The sequence below is a fragment of the Nannobrachium achirus genome (genome assembly GCF_963921795.1).
Source record: "Nannobrachium achirus genome assembly, chromosome: 18".
Taxonomy (NCBI): Eukaryota; Metazoa; Chordata; class Actinopteri; order Myctophiformes; family Myctophidae; genus Nannobrachium; species Nannobrachium achirus.
In genome coordinates this window covers 13,562,277-13,581,897 of record NC_137825.1, presented here as the reverse complement: position 1 = coordinate 13,581,897, position 19,621 = coordinate 13,562,277, and the positions used below count along the sequence as shown (strand labels likewise).

The 19,621-nt window shown below is 45.5% G+C and overlaps 2 protein-coding genes across 4 annotated transcripts in view; one reads left to right on the top strand and one right to left on the bottom strand.

Moving 5' to 3' along the window:
- Positions 1 to 2,757, top strand: part of LOC308302888 (neurotrypsin-like) — a gene marked incomplete at both ends in the record, with an annotated part of 70,910 nt that extends 68,153 nt beyond the window's left edge. The window contains 3 exons of the mRNA XM_080747206.1: positions 386 to 508; positions 964 to 1,232; positions 2,081 to 2,757. Of these exons, the coding sequence (XP_080603332.1) occupies positions 386 to 508; positions 964 to 1,232; positions 2,081 to 2,757 (1,069 nt within the window). The remainder of the gene's footprint in view (positions 1 to 385; positions 509 to 963; positions 1,233 to 2,080) is intronic.
- eef2k (eukaryotic elongation factor 2 kinase) overlaps positions 1 to 19,621 on the bottom strand; it is a 369,092-nt gene that overhangs the window by 109,793 nt on the left and 239,678 nt on the right. The window lies entirely within an intron of this gene.

The window sequence follows — 19,621 nt, the reverse complement described above, 5'->3', positions numbered from 1 at the left end:
GGAGAGTGGGAAGTTCAGAATCCATCGTCTTGTGACATCATCATTTTCCAAAAATAATAAAATAATCAATATTTTTGAAAAAAATAATTAGACTTTTATTATCGCGAGAACAATGGCTTCCACTTTAAAATTGCAACTTTTCAGGAATAGAAAGCCTGCAGTTTCTATAAGCTGGATTGATGTCACAAGACGATGGCACACAGCCCTCCTCTGAGGGAAAAAGAAAAAAAAAAAGAAAAAGCTATTTTGGAGTGAGGACCAATTATATGAACATAGGTTGAAAAGTGGTGGAGTGCCCCTTTAAGTAAATGTACGTACTTACTTTACACCACTGCTGGGGTTCATGTTGTGGTTTAAGACACTGTGTGGTCACTCTTCTCATCAGGAGCTGGTGGCCGTGGCAGGTGTCCGTGTGGCTTCAGTCCCAGGCAGAGGACGGGGGTCCGCTGTGCAGCGGGACCCTGGTCAGCCCCTGCTGGGTGCTCACCTCAGCAGACTGCTTCAACAGGTACGCATGTCTGCATGGACTTACATTCAACCTCTCACCTCTGAAACCAATTACATCCCTACAAAGCCAAAGTGCAGTAACTATGTTTTTGGACACACCAACTTATTTATGCAAAAAAGGTCGGGAGACTTAATTCCATTGCGATCCAAAACAACAAATCATATGGTAACTAACTAATATCATCTTATTCTAAAATCACTATACTAAAACATTCGATAAAATCCCTATTCTTCCTGACCTGTGGTCAAATTACAAAATTACAGTTGAATGGAAAATGACAAGCAAAAGTAAGATAGCAATTAAATAACAAAACATATGAATAAAAAGTAGCCTAGTACATTATTTGGTGCCATGGCCATGTTGGACTATGCAAGGCAGGGGCGTCCTCTTCCCTGAGCCAAGCCTAGACCTGACTCTATACCACACTTACCCATGTGAACATGTGTTGTCCTCAGGTTCGGCAGCGAGGCGTCCCGCTACTCGGTGCGTTTGGGGGCGTCCGGGCGGAGCGTCACCCCCGAGCGGGTGGTGGTCCACAGGAAGTTCAAAGGTCAGAGCGGGGGTCACGACCTGGCCCTGGTCCAGCTGCCCAGCGGCACCAAGGGTCACTGTCTGACCTTTGACCCCGACACCAGCGCCGCCTGCCTCCCCACGCCGGAAACGGCGGGCGGGAAGGCCCCGTCCTCCTGCGTCGCCACGGTTACCATGGGCTGGGAGGGGCCAGGTACTGTAGATAATTATGCAATGTATTCTCTGTGTGTGAATGCTGCGACTGACATTTTACATGACGATTATAATTGTCTCTCAAATAATTGCGATTAACGATTTAGTTGTGCTTTTGTCGTTGACAATTACATTTCTGTTTGGTTTGTATGCTTTGAAGTTGCACATGGCAGATATGACACATGACCTAAATATACAAAGAAATGACTGACATGTTTGACAACTTTATACTTAAAAAAGAACATTGATAGTGGATATATCTGATCTACATTTTTGAAAAAATATGAAATTTTTTCAACATGGAAAGGATTATGACGATCATGACAAAATAATTGCAATTATGTCAGATAATTGCGATTAGACGATTATGTAATAATTGTGACAGGCCTTGCTGCGACTAGGCCAAAGAAGTACCTAACTCCATGCGTTACTTTCCATATGTTTCTTTTAGTCATTGATATATTTAAAATGGGAGATAGATCGGGCTGAAACCTTGCAGAATTTGGAGTCATATTATGGACGTACTTCATAGATGACTGACGTCTGGAGATCCAAACGAAGCCACACAATTATTAGACTCAGTATTGTGTATATATATACTGTATAACATTATAATGTTCTTATTTTGATCATAAGACCCAAATACTGAATGTCAGTCTCCAGGTTTTCTTCAGAATATGTATGACACTGATTTACCACGACACTCACTACAGTATGGCACATTATGAGTCCAACTGGCACTAGTGGTTCTCAAACGTTTTAAGTGCAAGGACCCCCATAACTCTAAGAGCGTGCAAATTTGATAAAGACTGATCTCATCCCTTCTTTCTAATGTTCTTCCTCCTACAGATGCCACGCTGGCCACCTGGGTGCCTCTCATGTCGTCGTGGCAGTGCAAGAAGCGCTACGGCGACAGCTACTCCAGCCATGGGACGCTGTGCGCCGGCAGCCCGCCGGACACCAGCCGTCTCCACGCCGACGGCTGCCAGGGCAACTCGGGCGGCGGCCTGGTGTGCCAGGGCGAGGGCGGCCGCTGGGTGCTCACCGGGGTCGTGGCCGGCGGCTACGGCTGCGGCGGGCCCGCCTCGCCGGCGCTCTACACGCGCGTCAGCCGCTTCCACGGCTGGATCCAGGAGGTGACCGAAGAAACGCACCGTCGCCGCGCCGCCTCCACCGGAGAGGAGGAAGCCGCGGTGAGCGTTCAGGAGAGCGCAGACGAGCGCACGCAGGAGGAGGAGGGCTCTCATACCCGGCAGCATGAGAACGCTCGCGACGACGACCACGCCAACGATGTTACGATGCACGTCGACAACGACCTGACGCACGCACGCGCCGAGGGCAAGGATGAATACGCCCGCGCGCACGGCAAGCTCAAACACACGCACGATCAGAAGCAGCAGCACGTAGATGATCCCGGCAACGAGCTGGAGGCGAAACGCGCGCACAGCCATAATAACCCACACGCGCGCGCTAAGAACACACATGCTCCTCACGCCGCAGACGCACACGCCGCCCTCCTGGTCTGACTGAGGCCACACGCCATTGGCTTACCATCTGTGCCATGTGACTCTGAGGAAGGCGGCGGAAGCGGAGGAAAGGGACAGGGCTCTCAACGTCAGAGGACAAATTCCAATTCTAGATTTTGGCATCCATCTCACCTCCTCCGTCGTCCCAGTATGGCGGTGTTACGGTGAAACCGGTGACCCGCCGAAACGCGTACAGAATTACTTTCTGATTTTAACCTCATGTGAGAACTCTACAAGACGGTCGTACATTTTGGCAGGTCACCAATTTCACCGTGACACCTCCATGCTGAAGACTGAGGAGGAATCAACAAATTGTGGACGTTGGAATTTGGCCCGAGGGGAGAGTAAGATTGTAACAGGAAGGAGAAGCCAGAGACTCCTTTACACTCAGTGATTATGAACTAGCACCAGTCATGGCCGTCCTGGTGTTTGTGCTCATTTCAACCCACAACTCATCGTAACTCAACTCTAGCTACAAGTGAACTCAAAACCCATCAGGCATTTGTGATCGCTTCTTCTCCGGCGATGGCGCCGATGTGAGCTTACCGCCGCTGTCGGGCAAAAACCTTGTACTGTATGGCCAAAAAACGCTTTTCAGGTTCCAATAGATCCAGTGTAGTTGCATATGTGCCATGCTGTTGGCAAGTCAGTGAATTTTCAGAACATCGTCACTGATCTGCTATGCTATTCAGATTTAGTTTTCCCATGAAAAGACGTGTCAAGGTAACAAAAGAGAAGAATTAGCAAGGCTGAACAGTGAAAGGAACCTGGGGAAAACATACATTTACAGAAAAACTAAAAACAAAGAAGATCGGGAAAGCTCAAAGAGTTGGAATGGCACGCCTGTATTTAGACACAAGTTCTTGATGATACTTTTCATTGGTTAAATAATTAACGTATAAAAACCCACAGACTTGAAATACAGTATATCGTCCCTGGTTTGGACATGTTATTAAAATGGTGAAAATCTTCAGAGATGTTCAAAAGTGTTCCAAAAAATTGCGATCTACGAGGCACGCTGTGACCTTACGCGTAGATAGGCTATTTTTCACTACTTTTGCAAAGACACCGTCGTCACAAATAAGTATAAATTAGGGGCTAGCGTTTATGGAAACATGGAAAGAATGAAACGTGGAGATACAGTACAAGGTTTGTGCCCAAAAGTGACGAGTCAGGCCCACTGTGTTGTCAGTGTATTATTTATGTGTGATGCTTTCAGTGCGTGTGAGTGGGGAGGGTGGGGGCCAGCACCCATGGAAGGCTTTCTTCCTAAAAATGGGTGTCACAAGTAGGGCATGTTCAGACATTTACACCACCACGACGTTGGGCTCTCACAGAGATCCAAGTATTGCTTTGGCATAACAAAATGTACATAACGTGTAAGTATTTGTTTTTGGAGGGGTGACTTTAAATTAATCGCAGACCTTTTTAATGTATGCCACCAATAATGAGTATTTTGCTGGGGGGGGGGGGGGGGTCTAGAAAATAAAGGGCTATGATAATAACTGAAGTTTAATAGCTGTAGTAGGCCTTTTTCCCACAGCAGCCATTGTTGACATAGTTGTATATTAGTTGTTTCACATGTGTTTCCAATGATACTAATTAAGGTTGTGTTCCCTTGAGGTCAAAGTAGTCTGGGTGCTGATATTGTGCATATTTGGCTCACTGGAAAATACTGCTACTCTTGCATTGTTACCAGTAGTCTTGTGTAGCCAGACAACTATTCCACAATCTCTGAATGCTATATAATAGAGTCTGTAACTACAGCTCCTGAACGGCGAGTACGGAAGTAGTCACTGCTGCACGGAACTGTAGTCCCATTGGAAACATAACAGAAACACACTAGCACAGACAGAGTCATTCTAATGAATTGTAGTCCCATTGGAAACATAACAGAAACACACTAGCACAGACAGAGTCATTCTAATGAACTGTAGTCCCATTGGAAACATAACAGAAACACACTAGCACAGACAGAGTCATTCGAGAGGCATATTCTTGTTATGCGTGTATAGTCTAAGAAAACATTTGAAAACATCATGGAAATAACACCAACAACACCAGAGAAAGACGAAATAACGTCCCCAAAAATATTGAAAGAAGACATAACGCTTCCAGTAGGACTTATCGCTACTGCACCAAGGGAGCGGGTGCGTCACATCCACATTATCCCATACTCATCATAAGACTTCCGTTGCCCCAGACTGTATGACGGGAGCATTTACAAATCGCGAGAGTCAACAGTCTGGCCATGCGAGACTATCTTACCAGTGATTCATTGCTAACACCTGAAGGAACTAATATTACACACACACAAAAAAAGGTTTGCCGTGGGAAAAGGCCAACATGTAGGGGACAAACATCACATCAGTGTGGCCATTTATCTCTTCTTCTTACCTCATTGCATGGCATCCGACTCCCAACAATATTGTGCATTAGTTCAGCTTTGATAGGAAAAGAACAAAAATGTAATAAAAAAAAAGATATAATCTGTACATTGAAGCTATACACACTCTAGGTGCCAGGTCAACAATGAGCAACAATAGAGACAGAAGTAGGTGACGTATTTGACGTATACCTGCTATAGAGAACACTAGTTAAGATCCAAGCATTCAACAACACGGCGGTTTGTAGGCCAGTCAATCTAAGCCCCCAAAAAAGGCCCAACCCCAAATAAATTGCAACAGTAATGTGACATAGTTTTTATTTGTCAAAATACCCTCCTGCATCATATATTAAAAGTTGTGAATTATATATTTAGTGGATCAAGGTAAATTCAGGGGGTTCAAGTTTTTGTCCCATTCACTTACTATATAGCATGTGAGGGGTCTAACTAGAGGTTTTTCATGATTCTGAATCCATTGAAAGCATTTGTGTAGCATGAAAAACATTCCTTGGGCTAAAAATGGACCCCACACAACTGTGAAAAGTGATGACTCATCACTAAACCAACCACTTTTAATAAGTTATTTGGATGACCCAAAGGTTCATAAAAAAACCTTGAATGATTACTATTGCCAATTTCTTTTGGGTCAAACCACAGATTGACTGGACTATTGTCTCCCTAGGCTCATTGTCCTATGGTATAGGACCTACACTACAGTATACCTTTACCTTTACACTACAGTATACCTTTACCTTTACACTACAGTATACCTTTACCTTTACATACCTTTACCTTTACACTACAGTATACCTTTACCTTTACATACCTTTACCTTTACACTACAGTATACCTTTACCTTTACATACCTTTACCTTTACATACCTTTACCTTTACACTACAGTATACCTTTACCTTTACATACCTTTACCTTTACACTACAGTATACCTTTACCGGTGACATTGCTGTCGTTCATTTAGACCAGTGGTTCTCAAACCTCCTCATTTCAAAGAACGCCATAACATTTATGTATGCTCTTAGGGCGCTTTTCCACCGGCAAAGAACCGGTTCGGGGTTCATTCTCTCGTCTATGGGATGAACCAGAGGTGAGCTTTTCCAGAGAGAACCGGAGTTGGTTCCAAACCGTAAAAGTTGGTTTGGAACGGGAACCACAAAATCCTTGGTTCCTCTGGTTCAATCTGGTGGAAACGCAAGCTGGTTTGCAAGAACGAACCATGGTTCCAAGAAAGTTGAAAGGCACTGGTCCTTGAACAAAGGTTCTTTTGGTGGAAAAGGCTCCCTGGACCATTGAGAACCACTGATTTACACTACTGGACCAGACAATTGTCAGCCTTTCAAAGCCATTGGAAGCCTGCGGTGGGGTCATCATTTATTTTCCTTCTTTTAAAAAAATAAATCAGATTCCACTGAATGGCTTTAGATAGATGAATAATATAGATAGTTGGCCAGTGTTCTGGTTTCTAGTTTAGTCTGTGTACAGTAATGCATTCGTTCTTGATTGACATAGATAGCTAAATTGTGCAAACTTTTTCAATGTGGAATGAAGACGTCTTTGTTCTGTTCTGTATTTCTGTTCTCTCCAGAGAAGACATTATGTGACTTAACCAGTAGATGGCGACATTGTGCTATTTTAACCAGAGCTGCAGTCAGTGTGTGGAATGGATGAGAATGAGGCTCTGGTGTGTTTTTATAAACTGTGGCTGCCTTGGATGCTCATGTGTACTCTGTGTGTATGCGTTTGTGTGTGCGCGTGTGTATGTGTGCCATTGTATTGTGTAACCCTGTGACTATTCCTTTCCCTCCAACCAGAAAACATGTCCGAAAGCCTGTTTTTTATATTCCTGTAGCTGTACATAAAATAAGCCTGTCGCTATCCTTCCCTCCCCACCCCGAGACTTAACTACGTTTTAACTACTTAAACCGGGTCAGGTATATGGGGCCTAAACCTATAACTGACAGCGTTCCACAGTATACTAGGCTTTCTTCATGGGGAAAAGGCGTTGTGAGCCTAATAGATCTGCTATTTTTCAGGCCCAGAATGAGGGCTGCGAGGGGGTTCATGTGGTTAAAATGCTGAAAAAAACTTTTAATTTAAAACCTTGTAGGTTATAACTGTAAATGTGCCTGTGGCGTGGCTGGAGAGAGTGAGAGAGTGTTTTACTGCTGTGATGTTAGGCCTACCTGACCTGTGTGTTATAGACCAGTGTGTTCTGTTGTAGCTCAGTGTTAATAATGTGCTGAATCATGGTGAGTATTAAAGCATTATCCTTGATGAGAACACTGTGTGTTGGTCTCTGTGTGGTCTCATGCTGTGTGCAAAGATGAACAGTGAAAGAACTACAGTGCAACTAGCCACTCTGCCATCACCCTGGCCACAATATGCCTTCCGGTTGGTTCCAAGATTTCTAGCGGAAGTGCTGCGTTTAACGGAAGTTTCGTCATGCGGTGTGGGTCTGTTTACATTCCCCAGCCAAAAAACGAAAATAGATTGCAGCTCTTAACTCGCTCTTAATAGGTGTAACATCGCCTGAATCAGTGTTTTTGTTTGTATATTGTTTATTGCGAGCGCAACAGACGGAGCAGGAGATGTAGACCAGATTTTTCCAGCGGGGAATACGTTTGCAGGAACACCGCACTGTGAAAAAAGACAACTTCCGTGAAAATTCAGCAACAACAACTACAATTTAGCCGGAAAGATCAAACCGGATTCAGTTTCAGCCCAAAATAATTCCCCTGCGCTCAAGGACATACTTTTAGCGCCTACATAATAAACCCCTTGATGCGGCGTAGTTTTGCTTTTGGAAAATTCGTTTTAGTATATGCATCTTTTAGTCCAACTCGTAGCGACTGGCAAGACTACACTAGGCTACTGGAGCATTTTAATAGGGATTTGGGGAAACAAACGGGGGAACCAAAACAAAGCGACGCCGCTTCTTCTGCTTGTGGTTTTCCACCTAGACCGGATCAAACGGAACGTTGTAAACGAATACCAGGCTTTCCTCAGGAAAGACTGACGCGAGGTTACAGTGCAACTGCAACGGGCGCTTCTCGATCGCGTCACACCTGGTCTCGCTCAGATCCCGCCCATAGCTGCCACTGATTGGTTGGAACCGGGCGCTGTTCGTTGCTCACAACGCCTCACGCTGCGAGGAGTTGTGAGCAATCTGCTATTTTCTCAATAGAACCGTGTTATACAAAATGTAATTGCTCAACTCTTGGTGGTTGTCAGGGTGAGGGGTCCCCAGTTAAAATATGATTATTTTGGGGGTCGCGGCCTGAAAAGGTTGAGAACCACTGGTTTAAGTGACACTGGTATAACTAGCTGTGACGTGTGGTGAGCTTGTGCTGTAGCCTATTTATACAGTATGTGCTACTGTAGTCGTTTCTGTGCAGGAAACTGAAGGTATAAATCAGGCATAAGTGTTTCAGAAGTGCCTCCTCTGCAGTACGCTATGCTTCCTGGGACCCAGCCCAACTACTGCACCACAGCCTACCTCCAATACCCAGCCCAACTACTGCACCACACCCAGCCTACCTCCAATACCCAGCCCAACTACTGCACCACACCCAGCCTACCTCCAATACCCAGCCCAACTACTGCACCACACCCAGCCTACCTCCAATACCCAGCCCAACTACTGCACCACAGCCTACTGTACCTCCAATACCCAGCCCAACTACTGCACCACAGTCTACTGTACCTCCAATACCCAGCCCAACTACTGCACCACAGCCTACCTCCAATACCCAGCCCAACTACTGCACCACAGCCTACTGTACCTCCAATACCCAGCCCAACTACTGCACCACAGCCTACTGTACCTCCAATACCCAGCCCAACTACTGCACCACACCCAGCCTACCTCCAATACCCAGCCCAACTACTGCACCACAGCCTACTGTACCTCCAATACCCAGCCCAACTACTGCACCACACCCAGTCTACCTCCAATACCCAGCCCAACTACTGCACCACAGCCTACTGTACCTCCAATACCCAGCCCAACTACTGCACCACAGCCTACTGTACCTCCAATACCCAGCCCAACTACTGCACCACACCCAGCCTACCTCCAATACCCAGCCCAACTACTGCACCACAGCCTACTGTACCTCCAATACCCAGCCCAACTACTGCACCACACCCAGCCTACCTCCAATACCCAGCCCAACTACTGCACCACAGCCTACTGTACCTCCAATACCCAGCCCAACTACTGCACCACACCCAGCCTACCTCCAATACCCAGCCCAACTACTGCACCACAGCCTACCTCCAATACCCAGCCCAACTACTGCACCACAGCCTACTGTACCTCCAATACCAAGCCCAACTACTGCAACACAACATACCTCCAATTCACAGCTGTTGGAATGAGGGCTGCTGTTCAATGAATGTCTGAGCATTAACCATTAAAGGGATATATGGCTAATACGACAAATATGCCTTAATACATTATAATTATAATACATAGTATTTATAATTCTATAAATACAATGTAAATTTAAAAACACCTTAATTATTATGAGCATCAAATCAATATTTCAAATGTGTTTGTGTTTTTTCTTTTTCTTTTTGCACATGCATGCCATAAAAATGACACATGACATTAATGACGTCATCAACTTGCGACAGGCATTTCCCCTATTGAGTGAAAGATTAGTTATTTCTAGAAGAAAATAAAATATTTGAGGTGTTTTTCTTTATTTTTTTTCTTTATAGAGGACAATTATAATGTACTATTAAGGCATATTTGTCGTATTAGCCAGGGATCCTTTCAGAATCCTCCAGACTTAAACAGAATGCCGGATGGACAGTACTTCAATCTGCCCATCCTAAAGCATTATAAGAAGTGGGCCAGACATTTTTTTTTTTTTTTAAAGATATTTGGGTCTTTTTTCTGCCTTGAATTGAAAGATGCACAGCTGACTGACTGAGATCTTTGGGTGACACACGCAGCAAAGGTCATCCCAGACGGCTACACCAGCCGTTCGGGCTGGCCAGCCATTCTTTGACATGACTCACTGGCTACGCTGGCATGAAGACACAATGGAAAATTCAATTCATGTGTGACAGAAAAACAAACTTGATCTGCAACATAGCATTGTCGTCGAGTCGTGTCATGATCTGTCATCACAGCCAGTGTTGCCAAGCCCACTCGTTATAAGCAACTTTGGGCATGTTTTCTGTTAAAGTCGCTTGTAATTATTAGTGCAGTTGCTTTATTTGTTTTATTAAGGTAACTGGTAATATTAATTACCCCCCCCCCCCCCGGATTGGAAAGTATTTTGTGCCAGGGACCCCCACACAAGATTTTTGTCGATGAAATGTTTCAAAACCATTCCTAATATTATAAATATCAACATCTTAAATAGCCGTTTCTACTCGCCTCGCGCTGTGAGCCTGTAGATCTGCTATTTTGAAATAGTCAACACCATGCGGTAGAGTTCTCAATGGGCCTGAAAATTAAGGCCCGGCCATAACTGGGTCCTAAGTGGGCCGACTAATTAGCATACATTTTAGGCCCGCCCCAGCCCAAAAACGTCGGGTTCAAGTCAGGTAGGGTCGGCTTCGGGCAGAATTTGAATACAATTTTAATACAAAAATATATTTTATTTCATTGAGCCCAGGGCCCGACCTGGCCCGACTAATTACCATACATTTTAGGCCCGGCCCAAAAAAGTCGGCTCAAGTCTGGTTCAGGCGCAATTAGAGAACTACCAATTGTCGTCGCTTCGTTTTTGGTCTTGTTGTCTTTAGCTGCTTGTTTTCTCTCCCACAACTGGCAACGCAGGTCATCACGGCTGCATCGTAAAAGCAGAGCAAGGTGACAGAAGGACGCGGTGAGGAAAGAAGTAGAAGAAGACACAAGCAAGGAGACAGTTTAAAATAAACTGACCGGCGGGCATTGCATTCCACCAAGCGGACGCAGCGTGTGTGTGTGTGTGTGTGTGTGTGTGCGCGCAGCGGGCTTGTGTTCGCTCACTCAGGTGAGTCGGCGGTCAACAACACCTCTGTGAGTAAGACAAATATTTGCACTTTTCAGTGTTAACAGCAGCAGCAGCCAGCCGGTGATATTTACTCCATTCCTAGACTGAAATCAGTTCAGTTTCAGTTCAGTTTATTTATTTTTTATTTATAACGCAACATCACCCCAAGGGGTGCATTTATAACAGCAAGTCATACAGCAAAACATGTACTGTATAAAAACAGTCGCACAGCAAAAACACAGTAGCAAAAGTAAAAGTAAAGCGTAAAGTGTGCCAGCACACATGGTCAAATGATGGTAAAAAGTTGATTCTGTTTCGGGGCATTCTGCAAAAAAAAAAGAAAAAAAACTATCTCCGTTTAAAAGACTTAGTCGGCACCTTTATCTATAATTGCAAGGAGAACGGATAGCCTGTGTGTCTTATCGCATGCATGCAGTTTCAGTGGAGGATATAAGAATGCCAAAACACTTTCCCAGGAAGTTATTTATTATGCATCATGTTCCTGAGTAGGCACATGCACACATATACATAAGGGGGCTTTAACCCTTGCCCCATTACCCTGCCCTCTCCAGACCACGAATGCGGTTCTTTTCATATAGCGAGAGAAATGCAAATGCCCTCTTTTCCATGCCATACCTGAAGGCAGCATTCAAGAACTTGCCAAACTCCCCTGAACTTGAATGTAGCATTTTATGTTGAAAGAATTGCCCTCTCTGTGTAGAAATCCATGCCCGTATGCCACATCTCCAGTATTCACTTGATTATGCTTAGTTTAGTGTGGTATCAAGTACTGAAAATAGCCGACCTCCAAGCTCACAACGTGTCGCACAGCGACACGTTGTGAGCTTGGAGGTCGGCTATTTTCAATATTTTTACCAAAAGGCCCTTTTAGAAAATGTCAGCCCCTGCCTCTCTGACGTTCTCTGTCCCAGACAGACATGGCGAGCTGCGGCGGCCCCATGCTGTCCGAAGAGCAGTTCCAGTGCTCCATCTGCCTGGACGTCTTCACGGAGCCCGTGTCCATCGCCTGCGGACACAACTTCTGCAAGGCCTGCCTGGGCGGCTACTGGGACAACTCTGACAGCTGCCAGTGTCCGCTCTGCAAGCAGGTGCTCACCACACAACCACCGTCTGACTAATATAGAGCCAATAATATCAGGAACAGGCATGGAATTTCATCATTTTAGGGGCAAGGCCACTTTTGGAGAACACAAAGGGCCTGAATGAAATGGTCCACTGAAAGAATCCCTTCTTAATTGAATTGTAATGATTAAGGACAATTTAAAATGTATGAAGTGACAGTTACAATCTGATCCATGCTCAGCCCTGCACCAATCAAAGTCACTAGATTGGTTTAAAGATGGGGAGTTAAGAATTCAGAATCTAAACAAAGGACACTGGCGTCTACATGACAAGAAAGAGGAGAAAGTGGTACAGTCAGCAGGGGCATTAAGGCCACTGTGGCCTCAGGGCATGGCATTTCTTTGAGGGGCACAAGACCAATTGTTGAATGACAATAAAGCTGTCTGTCTGTCTGTCTGTCTGTCTGTCTAGGTGTACACCAGGAGACCTGAGCTGCAGACCAACACCACCATCAGGGAGCTCTCTGACCACTTCAAAGGAATGACCAGGGTAATAATAATAATAATAATAAAAATAATAATAAACTTTATTTGTATAGCACCTTTCATGACATGAAATGCAGCTCAAAGCGCTTTACAGAGCAGAAGAAGTGCTTAACAGAGAAAAACATAAAAATAAAATTAGAAATAAAAAATGAATTACAATGATTACAATAAAGCAGAAAAATAAAAACATAAAACATTGAAGAACAATTTCAGAACGGTGCGGACGTCAATTAAACTGCACAGGGATTTAAACATTCAGCTAAAAGCAAGAGTAAAGAAATACTCAGGTAGGGATGGATGGGACAATAATCCTTATCGTTCATCACAATAAAAAATTAAGAATCAGCACCACTTAGACGCTGGTTAACAAAAAAAGGGCCATTTAAGCTTTAAGCATATTTTGATTATCGTTACAATTATTTCAGCCACAATTTCATAGTTGTGAAATGTAATTTTCATCCCCAGATGAGTAGGGATGGAGCTCGAAACAAGGGCCCTCTACAAACTCGATATCAAATGTATTGAGTACCCGGTATCAATAAGCTTTGGGCTTATCAAGATTGTTAACGAGCATAGCGGCCCATGACGTCATGTTTAAACAATCAAGACAAGAGGTGATCAAGACATTATTACAATAATATTCATAATATAAAGCCATTTAACACCTATTGTACACTAATGAATGATTGTTTTAATGATATTTAACCAGTAAGACTCCCTAATCGGGAGATAAGCGACGTCAGGTCGCATACACAAGCTTTAGAATTGTAGCCAATCAGGAGGGAATATGGGAAATGGGACAGATGCATGTTGATGACATGACTTTAGAGATACTGTGTACCGCTTTGCGTGATTATAGGGCAAAATCTGTAGGAGCATTGAACAAAAACGTGTTTTGCAAGAATCTGCCTCATGGTGGCGCTAGAAGAGGGCCATGTGAGAAGTTAGGGCTGAAGGTTGTGGTTTGCCAGCCAAGGAGTGTGTGTGCAAAGTTTGGCATGGATAGGGGCAACGGTGCCGGAGATAAGAGTAGGGACAAAAGTGTGACATGACGTGATGTGACGGACAAAAGCCTGGCTCAATAAATCAGCATTGATAAGGTGCTCATTATCAATAAAAATTAACAAGGTCCATCCCTACAGATGAGGGACCAGAGCAGCGCCGCAGACGAAGCCAAACACGGCGCCGGGACGGCGTCCTGCGACATCTGCACCTGGAGGAAGCTGAGCGCCGCCAAGTTCTGCCTGCAGTGCCGGACCTCCTTCTGCGAGGTCCACCTGGAGCCGCACCGCCGTGTGGCCGGCCTGCGCCGCCACACGCTCATCCACCCCACAGAGAAGATGGAGGACCGCATGTGCCCCGAGCACCACGTGCTGCTGGACTGGTTCTGCAGGTGACCGTGGAAACCCTTACTTAACACTTCCGATGCCAATTGCGTCCAGGAACGTGATAAGAATCAATTTCCTATCGGTGCGACTCCACCGCCCATTATCACGTCCAGGGACGTGTTAGCTGGTTACCATGGTAACCAGGTAAAAAGGTGCGGCGGCGGCTGGTGAGGGGAAAAAACCGTCTATCCCATGATGCAACATCATCAGGAAGCGTGCCATCTCCATAGGCTCCTATTCATTGCTGCTGCAGAGACAGCTTTATCTCTCCAAAAACGCTTCGATCGCCGGTTAGCATTTTTGAAGCTGTGAAAGCCGCTTCCAAGGAGTGGCTTTGTCTGTCCCGTACATGTCCCGTGCATGCAGAATTGAGGATTGGTCAAGCTTCACTTGGCCCTCCAGACAAAATCATTCATTCATTCATTCAGAATTCATAAAAATACAAGTCATAGAAAGTATAGTTCTAGAACACAGAATGTATAGATCTAGAACACAGATTTCATAGCTCTAGAACACATAGAATAAAAATTCACTGCTTCACTTCGTACTGAGGTTTGATTTTTCATTTCCGTGTGAAAGTAAACATCCGGATCCACATCATAAGACCGTGAATTTCCACAACATGGAGACGATCGTGGCTTCCGGGGCTCTTCAGAATAAAGTGCAGTGAATGACTCTGTATCCAAACAATTACAAAAATAATGGCATCCAAGTGTTTAAGAAAACAAGCTCATGAATGCTATAAGCAACGTAATATAATAACATAAATGAACTTTACCACAGGACCGACCAGCAGTGCGTGTGCCACCTGTGTGTATAATAATATGAATTGCCTTCATCACAGGACCGACCAGCAGTGCGTGTGCCACCTGTGCCTGGAGAAGGACCACGACACGCACAACGCCTGCCTGCTGGAGATGGAGTGCGGCGAGAGGCAGGCGCAGCTGCGCAGGAACCACTTCAAGGTGCAGCACATGATCCAGGAGCGGCAGCAGAAGGTGCGGGACATCAAGCACTCGTTGGAGCTGTGCCGGAAGGACGCCGAGAGGGACGTGGCCGACAGCGCGCAGGTCTTCAGCGCCCTGGTGGCCGCCGCTGAGAGGAGCCAGTCGGAGCTGCGCTGGGCCATCGAGAAGAAGCAGGCGGCGGTGGAGCGGAGGGCCGAGGGCTTCATCAAGGTAGTCAGGGGATATTAATACAATCTGGGAATATGACATTTCTTCACCAGTATGTGTGTAAAGGTGTCTAGTAATGCATCTACAGTAACAAAGGTTGAAATTCGATTGGCATAGTCAATATCTCTGTTCATGAACTGGGACTGTCCTGTCCTAAATCTGCAAATAAAGTAAAGTAAGTAAAGTGAAATTAAAAATTCCTAGGAGAATTTTTACAGTAAGAAAATACCCAGAAAAAAAGATCTGCTTTAAGTAGCATGTGAGGGGTCTAATTTGGGGTTTATCATGATTCTGAATCCATTGCAAGCATTTGTCCTTAAAAATCCTTAAAAACGACCCACAAAACGATGGTTTAGTGATGAGTCATCACTTTTCACAGTTTTGTGGGAGCCATTTTTAGCCCAAGAAATGGAATTTTGAATTTCAAACTTTGTTAGATGTGTTACTTACTAGACACCTTTACACACATATTGGTGAAGACGTTTCTTGGCAAGGAAATGTATTCCCAGATTTGACATTATTCTGATGCAATTCTCTGACCAAGGGGCTGAAGCTGGAGATCAAGGCGCTGCGGCAGAGGGGCGGCGAGATGGCGGCGCTCTCGCAGAACGAGGACCCCTTCCGCGTGCTGCAGAGCTCCCGCTCCCTCTACGGCCTGCCGCACGTCACCGACTGGCCCGAGTTCAGCGGCGGGAGCGGCCTCGGCGCGGACGAGGAGAACATCCGGAAGTCGCTGAGGAGCGCCGTGGGCGAGCTGGAGGCGACGGCGCGGCGGGAGCTCTCCGACCTGGAGGACCGGCTCAACAAGGAGATGGAGAAGTTCCCCGACCAGAGGCTGCGCTGGATGAAGCAGTTCGCCATGGACGTGACGCTGGACCCCGACGCAGCGCACCGCTCGCTCACCCTCTCCCGCAACCGCAAGGAGGTGCGGGAGGGGAAGTGGCAGAAGAGGCCCTTCAACCACAAGCGCTTCACCGGGTTCTTGGGCGCGGCCGTGGTGGCGACACAGGGCTACGCCTCGGGGAAGTTCTACTACGAGGTGCAGGTGGAGGGGAAGAACAAGTGGGCCCTAGGGGTGGTCAGGGAGTCCATAGACAGGACCAAGTCGCTGCCCGTATCGCCCGAGCACGGCTACTGGACGATAACGCTGGGGGACGGCTACAAGGCCGGCACGGACCCTCCGGTGCTGCTCTTCCCGCGGAAGCTCAGGAAGGTGGGAGTGTTTGTGGACTACGAGGAGGGACAGGTGTCCTTCTACGATGTCCACTCCAAGTCTCACATCTACTCCTTCACCGGCTACACCTTCACTGGAACCCTCCTCCCGTACTTCTACTGCGGGGTGGACGACAGCGCGCCGCTGGTCATAACCCCAGTCGGTTACGGGGATTAAAGACAACGGGTTGGGGGAAATCTCGCTTTTGCGAACGCCCATCATTTCGACCGGAGGGTTAGCGACTCACTCCACGGAGGTTAAGGTTAGGGTGAGGGTTAGAGTCGGGTGTCGAAAAGATGAGATGTAGTAACAGCGACACCTCACCGACCACCATAACCTGTGTGATTGTCTAGACCAGTCGTTCTGAAAGTATTTCATGTCAAGGACCCCCAAATTGAGACTTATTAGCCTGTCGACCCCATTTGAAAAGATATGCCACAGACCCCCATAAGAGAAGATTTTTACCGCTCTAGCAGTGATTCTTAACCATTTTAGTTTCAAGGACCCCAATTTGACATGCATTATAGGCTACGGACCCCCATTTAATGGCATTTCTATCTGTGGGACCCCAATTTCTATAGTAAAATCAACGTTCATTTAACTCAAGAGTGTGTACAAATGGAACCAGTCTCCGAGTTATATACCCATAAGGGTCCATTTGGTTCCTAACTATCATTTAGCTGGGGACCCCCTAAAACCCCCTCAAAGACCCCTGGGGGTCCCCGAACCCCACTTTGAGAACCAATGGTCTAGAACAATCTTTTTAACTCAAGAACCAAAAGAGAAATTCGTTTTTTTTTCCTCAGGACCCAAACTAGTGATAATAAAGGCCTCTCCATACTTCGACAGAACCGAACTTTTCGGTTGAAAAATAAACTTTTTTATTTTTTATCTTTTCCGAAAAAAAGCGTCGGATGTTCATACTTCGCTCCTGTTCGGGGGGTTCGGGGAAAAGCGTACACCACGCTGCGTGTGGTGTAGGAGGCGGCGAGACGCATTGTGAGGAGAAAGAGAACAGGAGAGAAGAGAGAGAGAGAGAGAGAGAGAGAGAGAGAGACAACAGCAGCGATGGCGGAGATGGAAAAGTTGGAAGCGGTGGCACGTATTGTGGAGGTTATGGAGGAGGATAGGAAGACGAGGAGGCAGAGGAGGAGGAGGATTTTGCCCTGCTTTGTGCAGCTGAGGAGGAGGCCGAGCACATCTACCGGCGGGGGTCCGAGCCACTGCAGCTGGATGAACAGCTTTGGGACAGTGTTGGGACAGTGTTGTGGCCACCAGCACCCGTCTTCTTGTGAACACACATGTGATCCAACCAACCAATCACGTTCGCCGTTTCACCGAACTAGATTTCGGCGAGTCACAACATCTCCTTGTGCAAATTTCAGAACTATTGTTCTGAGAAAAAGCATTCCAGAACTTTCTAGGAATTTAATTTTATAGTTGAAAAGGACCTTTTGACCGAAAACGGCGGTTTCGGTCAAAGTATGGACAGGCCTTTAGCCAATCTAAAAGCTCACAACATTTTTGAAAATCTTTTTAAATCTATGCTGGCACACTGCCACACCCATGGCTCTGGTCTCTGGAGCCTAACCTAAATCTCTGCCACACCCATTATGAGTGCTATTTGCTGCCACTGCAATGCTTGGCATGCCAGGCAGGGCAGGTTTATTTGAACAGCACGATTTCAACAAGGCAGTTCAAGGTTAACCTAGGGCGACCGGATACGCTGTATGTGTCACATACTGTAACCACTTTAACTATTATTTTGTAATACTTTGGCTTTTCAAAAATAGCAGCCATACAAGCTCATAGCGCGGCACTCAGTGTAGATCTGCTGTTTTTGAAAAAAATGCCTGAAGGTCTATGAGCGAAAGCTTGCACTTTATTTAACTGAAACTAAAGAACTTGATTTTTGCACAATTTTGAGATTGCGGAGACTCCCTTTAATCTTGCTCCATTTTGGTTCCAGCACCTCACCTAAATCTACTGGCAGATGAGCGGTGGTCCTTTCATTATTTTGAAAAAAAACATGTAATCATTGAATATATATATTATTTTAAAGCACTTTTTTTTAACTCAAATCTTTGCTTCTGGAGGCGGGTCCCTGGAACAGATTATTTTTCAGAAGTGGGTCCGCGGTCAAATACATAATTCCTAGGGGTTCTTGACATTAAAAACTTTGAGCACCACAGATAAAGAAACATACGTTTTTTCTGATAACTATTAGGATTTAGAAGACATTTTTTGGTATTTTTCAGGTCTTAACACCATATATGGGCATAAACGGGTGAAACAGTGCCCGCATTTGGAGATGACCGACATCACTGATACGTATGTCTTAAATCCTACGAGCCGATACTTTCACCTCGGTACACAACACAACCACGGGAAAAGGACTAGTGTTATTAATCCGGCTTTATGTTATTAATCTGGATTGGATCATGACATGTTGTGAGCTGGTAGATCAGTATTCTTTTTTTTGTTGTTGCTATTCTCCAATTTCTTATTTTGTAAAGGCTTTAAGAATAAAGAATTGCACTTTTCCACCTGAGTAGGTGTCACCAGACTGTTATTGAATGTGTGTTTCTAGAAAATGCATCAGTTGGAGTCTGAGGCCTACTGTAGATGACAATGTATTTTATAGCGATGAGAAGCTATTCTAAGGCCTGTGTATGTGCATGTCTCTCTCCACCAGAGGGCGATGGAAACGCCAGAATAAACTGAACTCCTACCAGATGCCCCAACTTGAAGTGATATTTCACTTTCTTGACATGTTTGGCACTTTGGGGTCATTTTAACGTCTACTTAAGGCTTTTGTGAGCACACCAGACAGCTTTTTTAAGTTGCTTATTCATTTGATCAGACACGCCCCCTTCCTATTATGTTACTTCAAACTCCATTTGAACAATTTTAGAATTGGTTTCATTTGTGCGCTTATTCTTTACGTGAAACTCATAAACCAGTGGTTCTCAACCTTTTCAGACCGCGACCCCCCACCCTGACGAGCACTAAGAGTTGAGGCATTACATTTTGTATAACAAGGTTCTATTGTGAAAATAGCCAA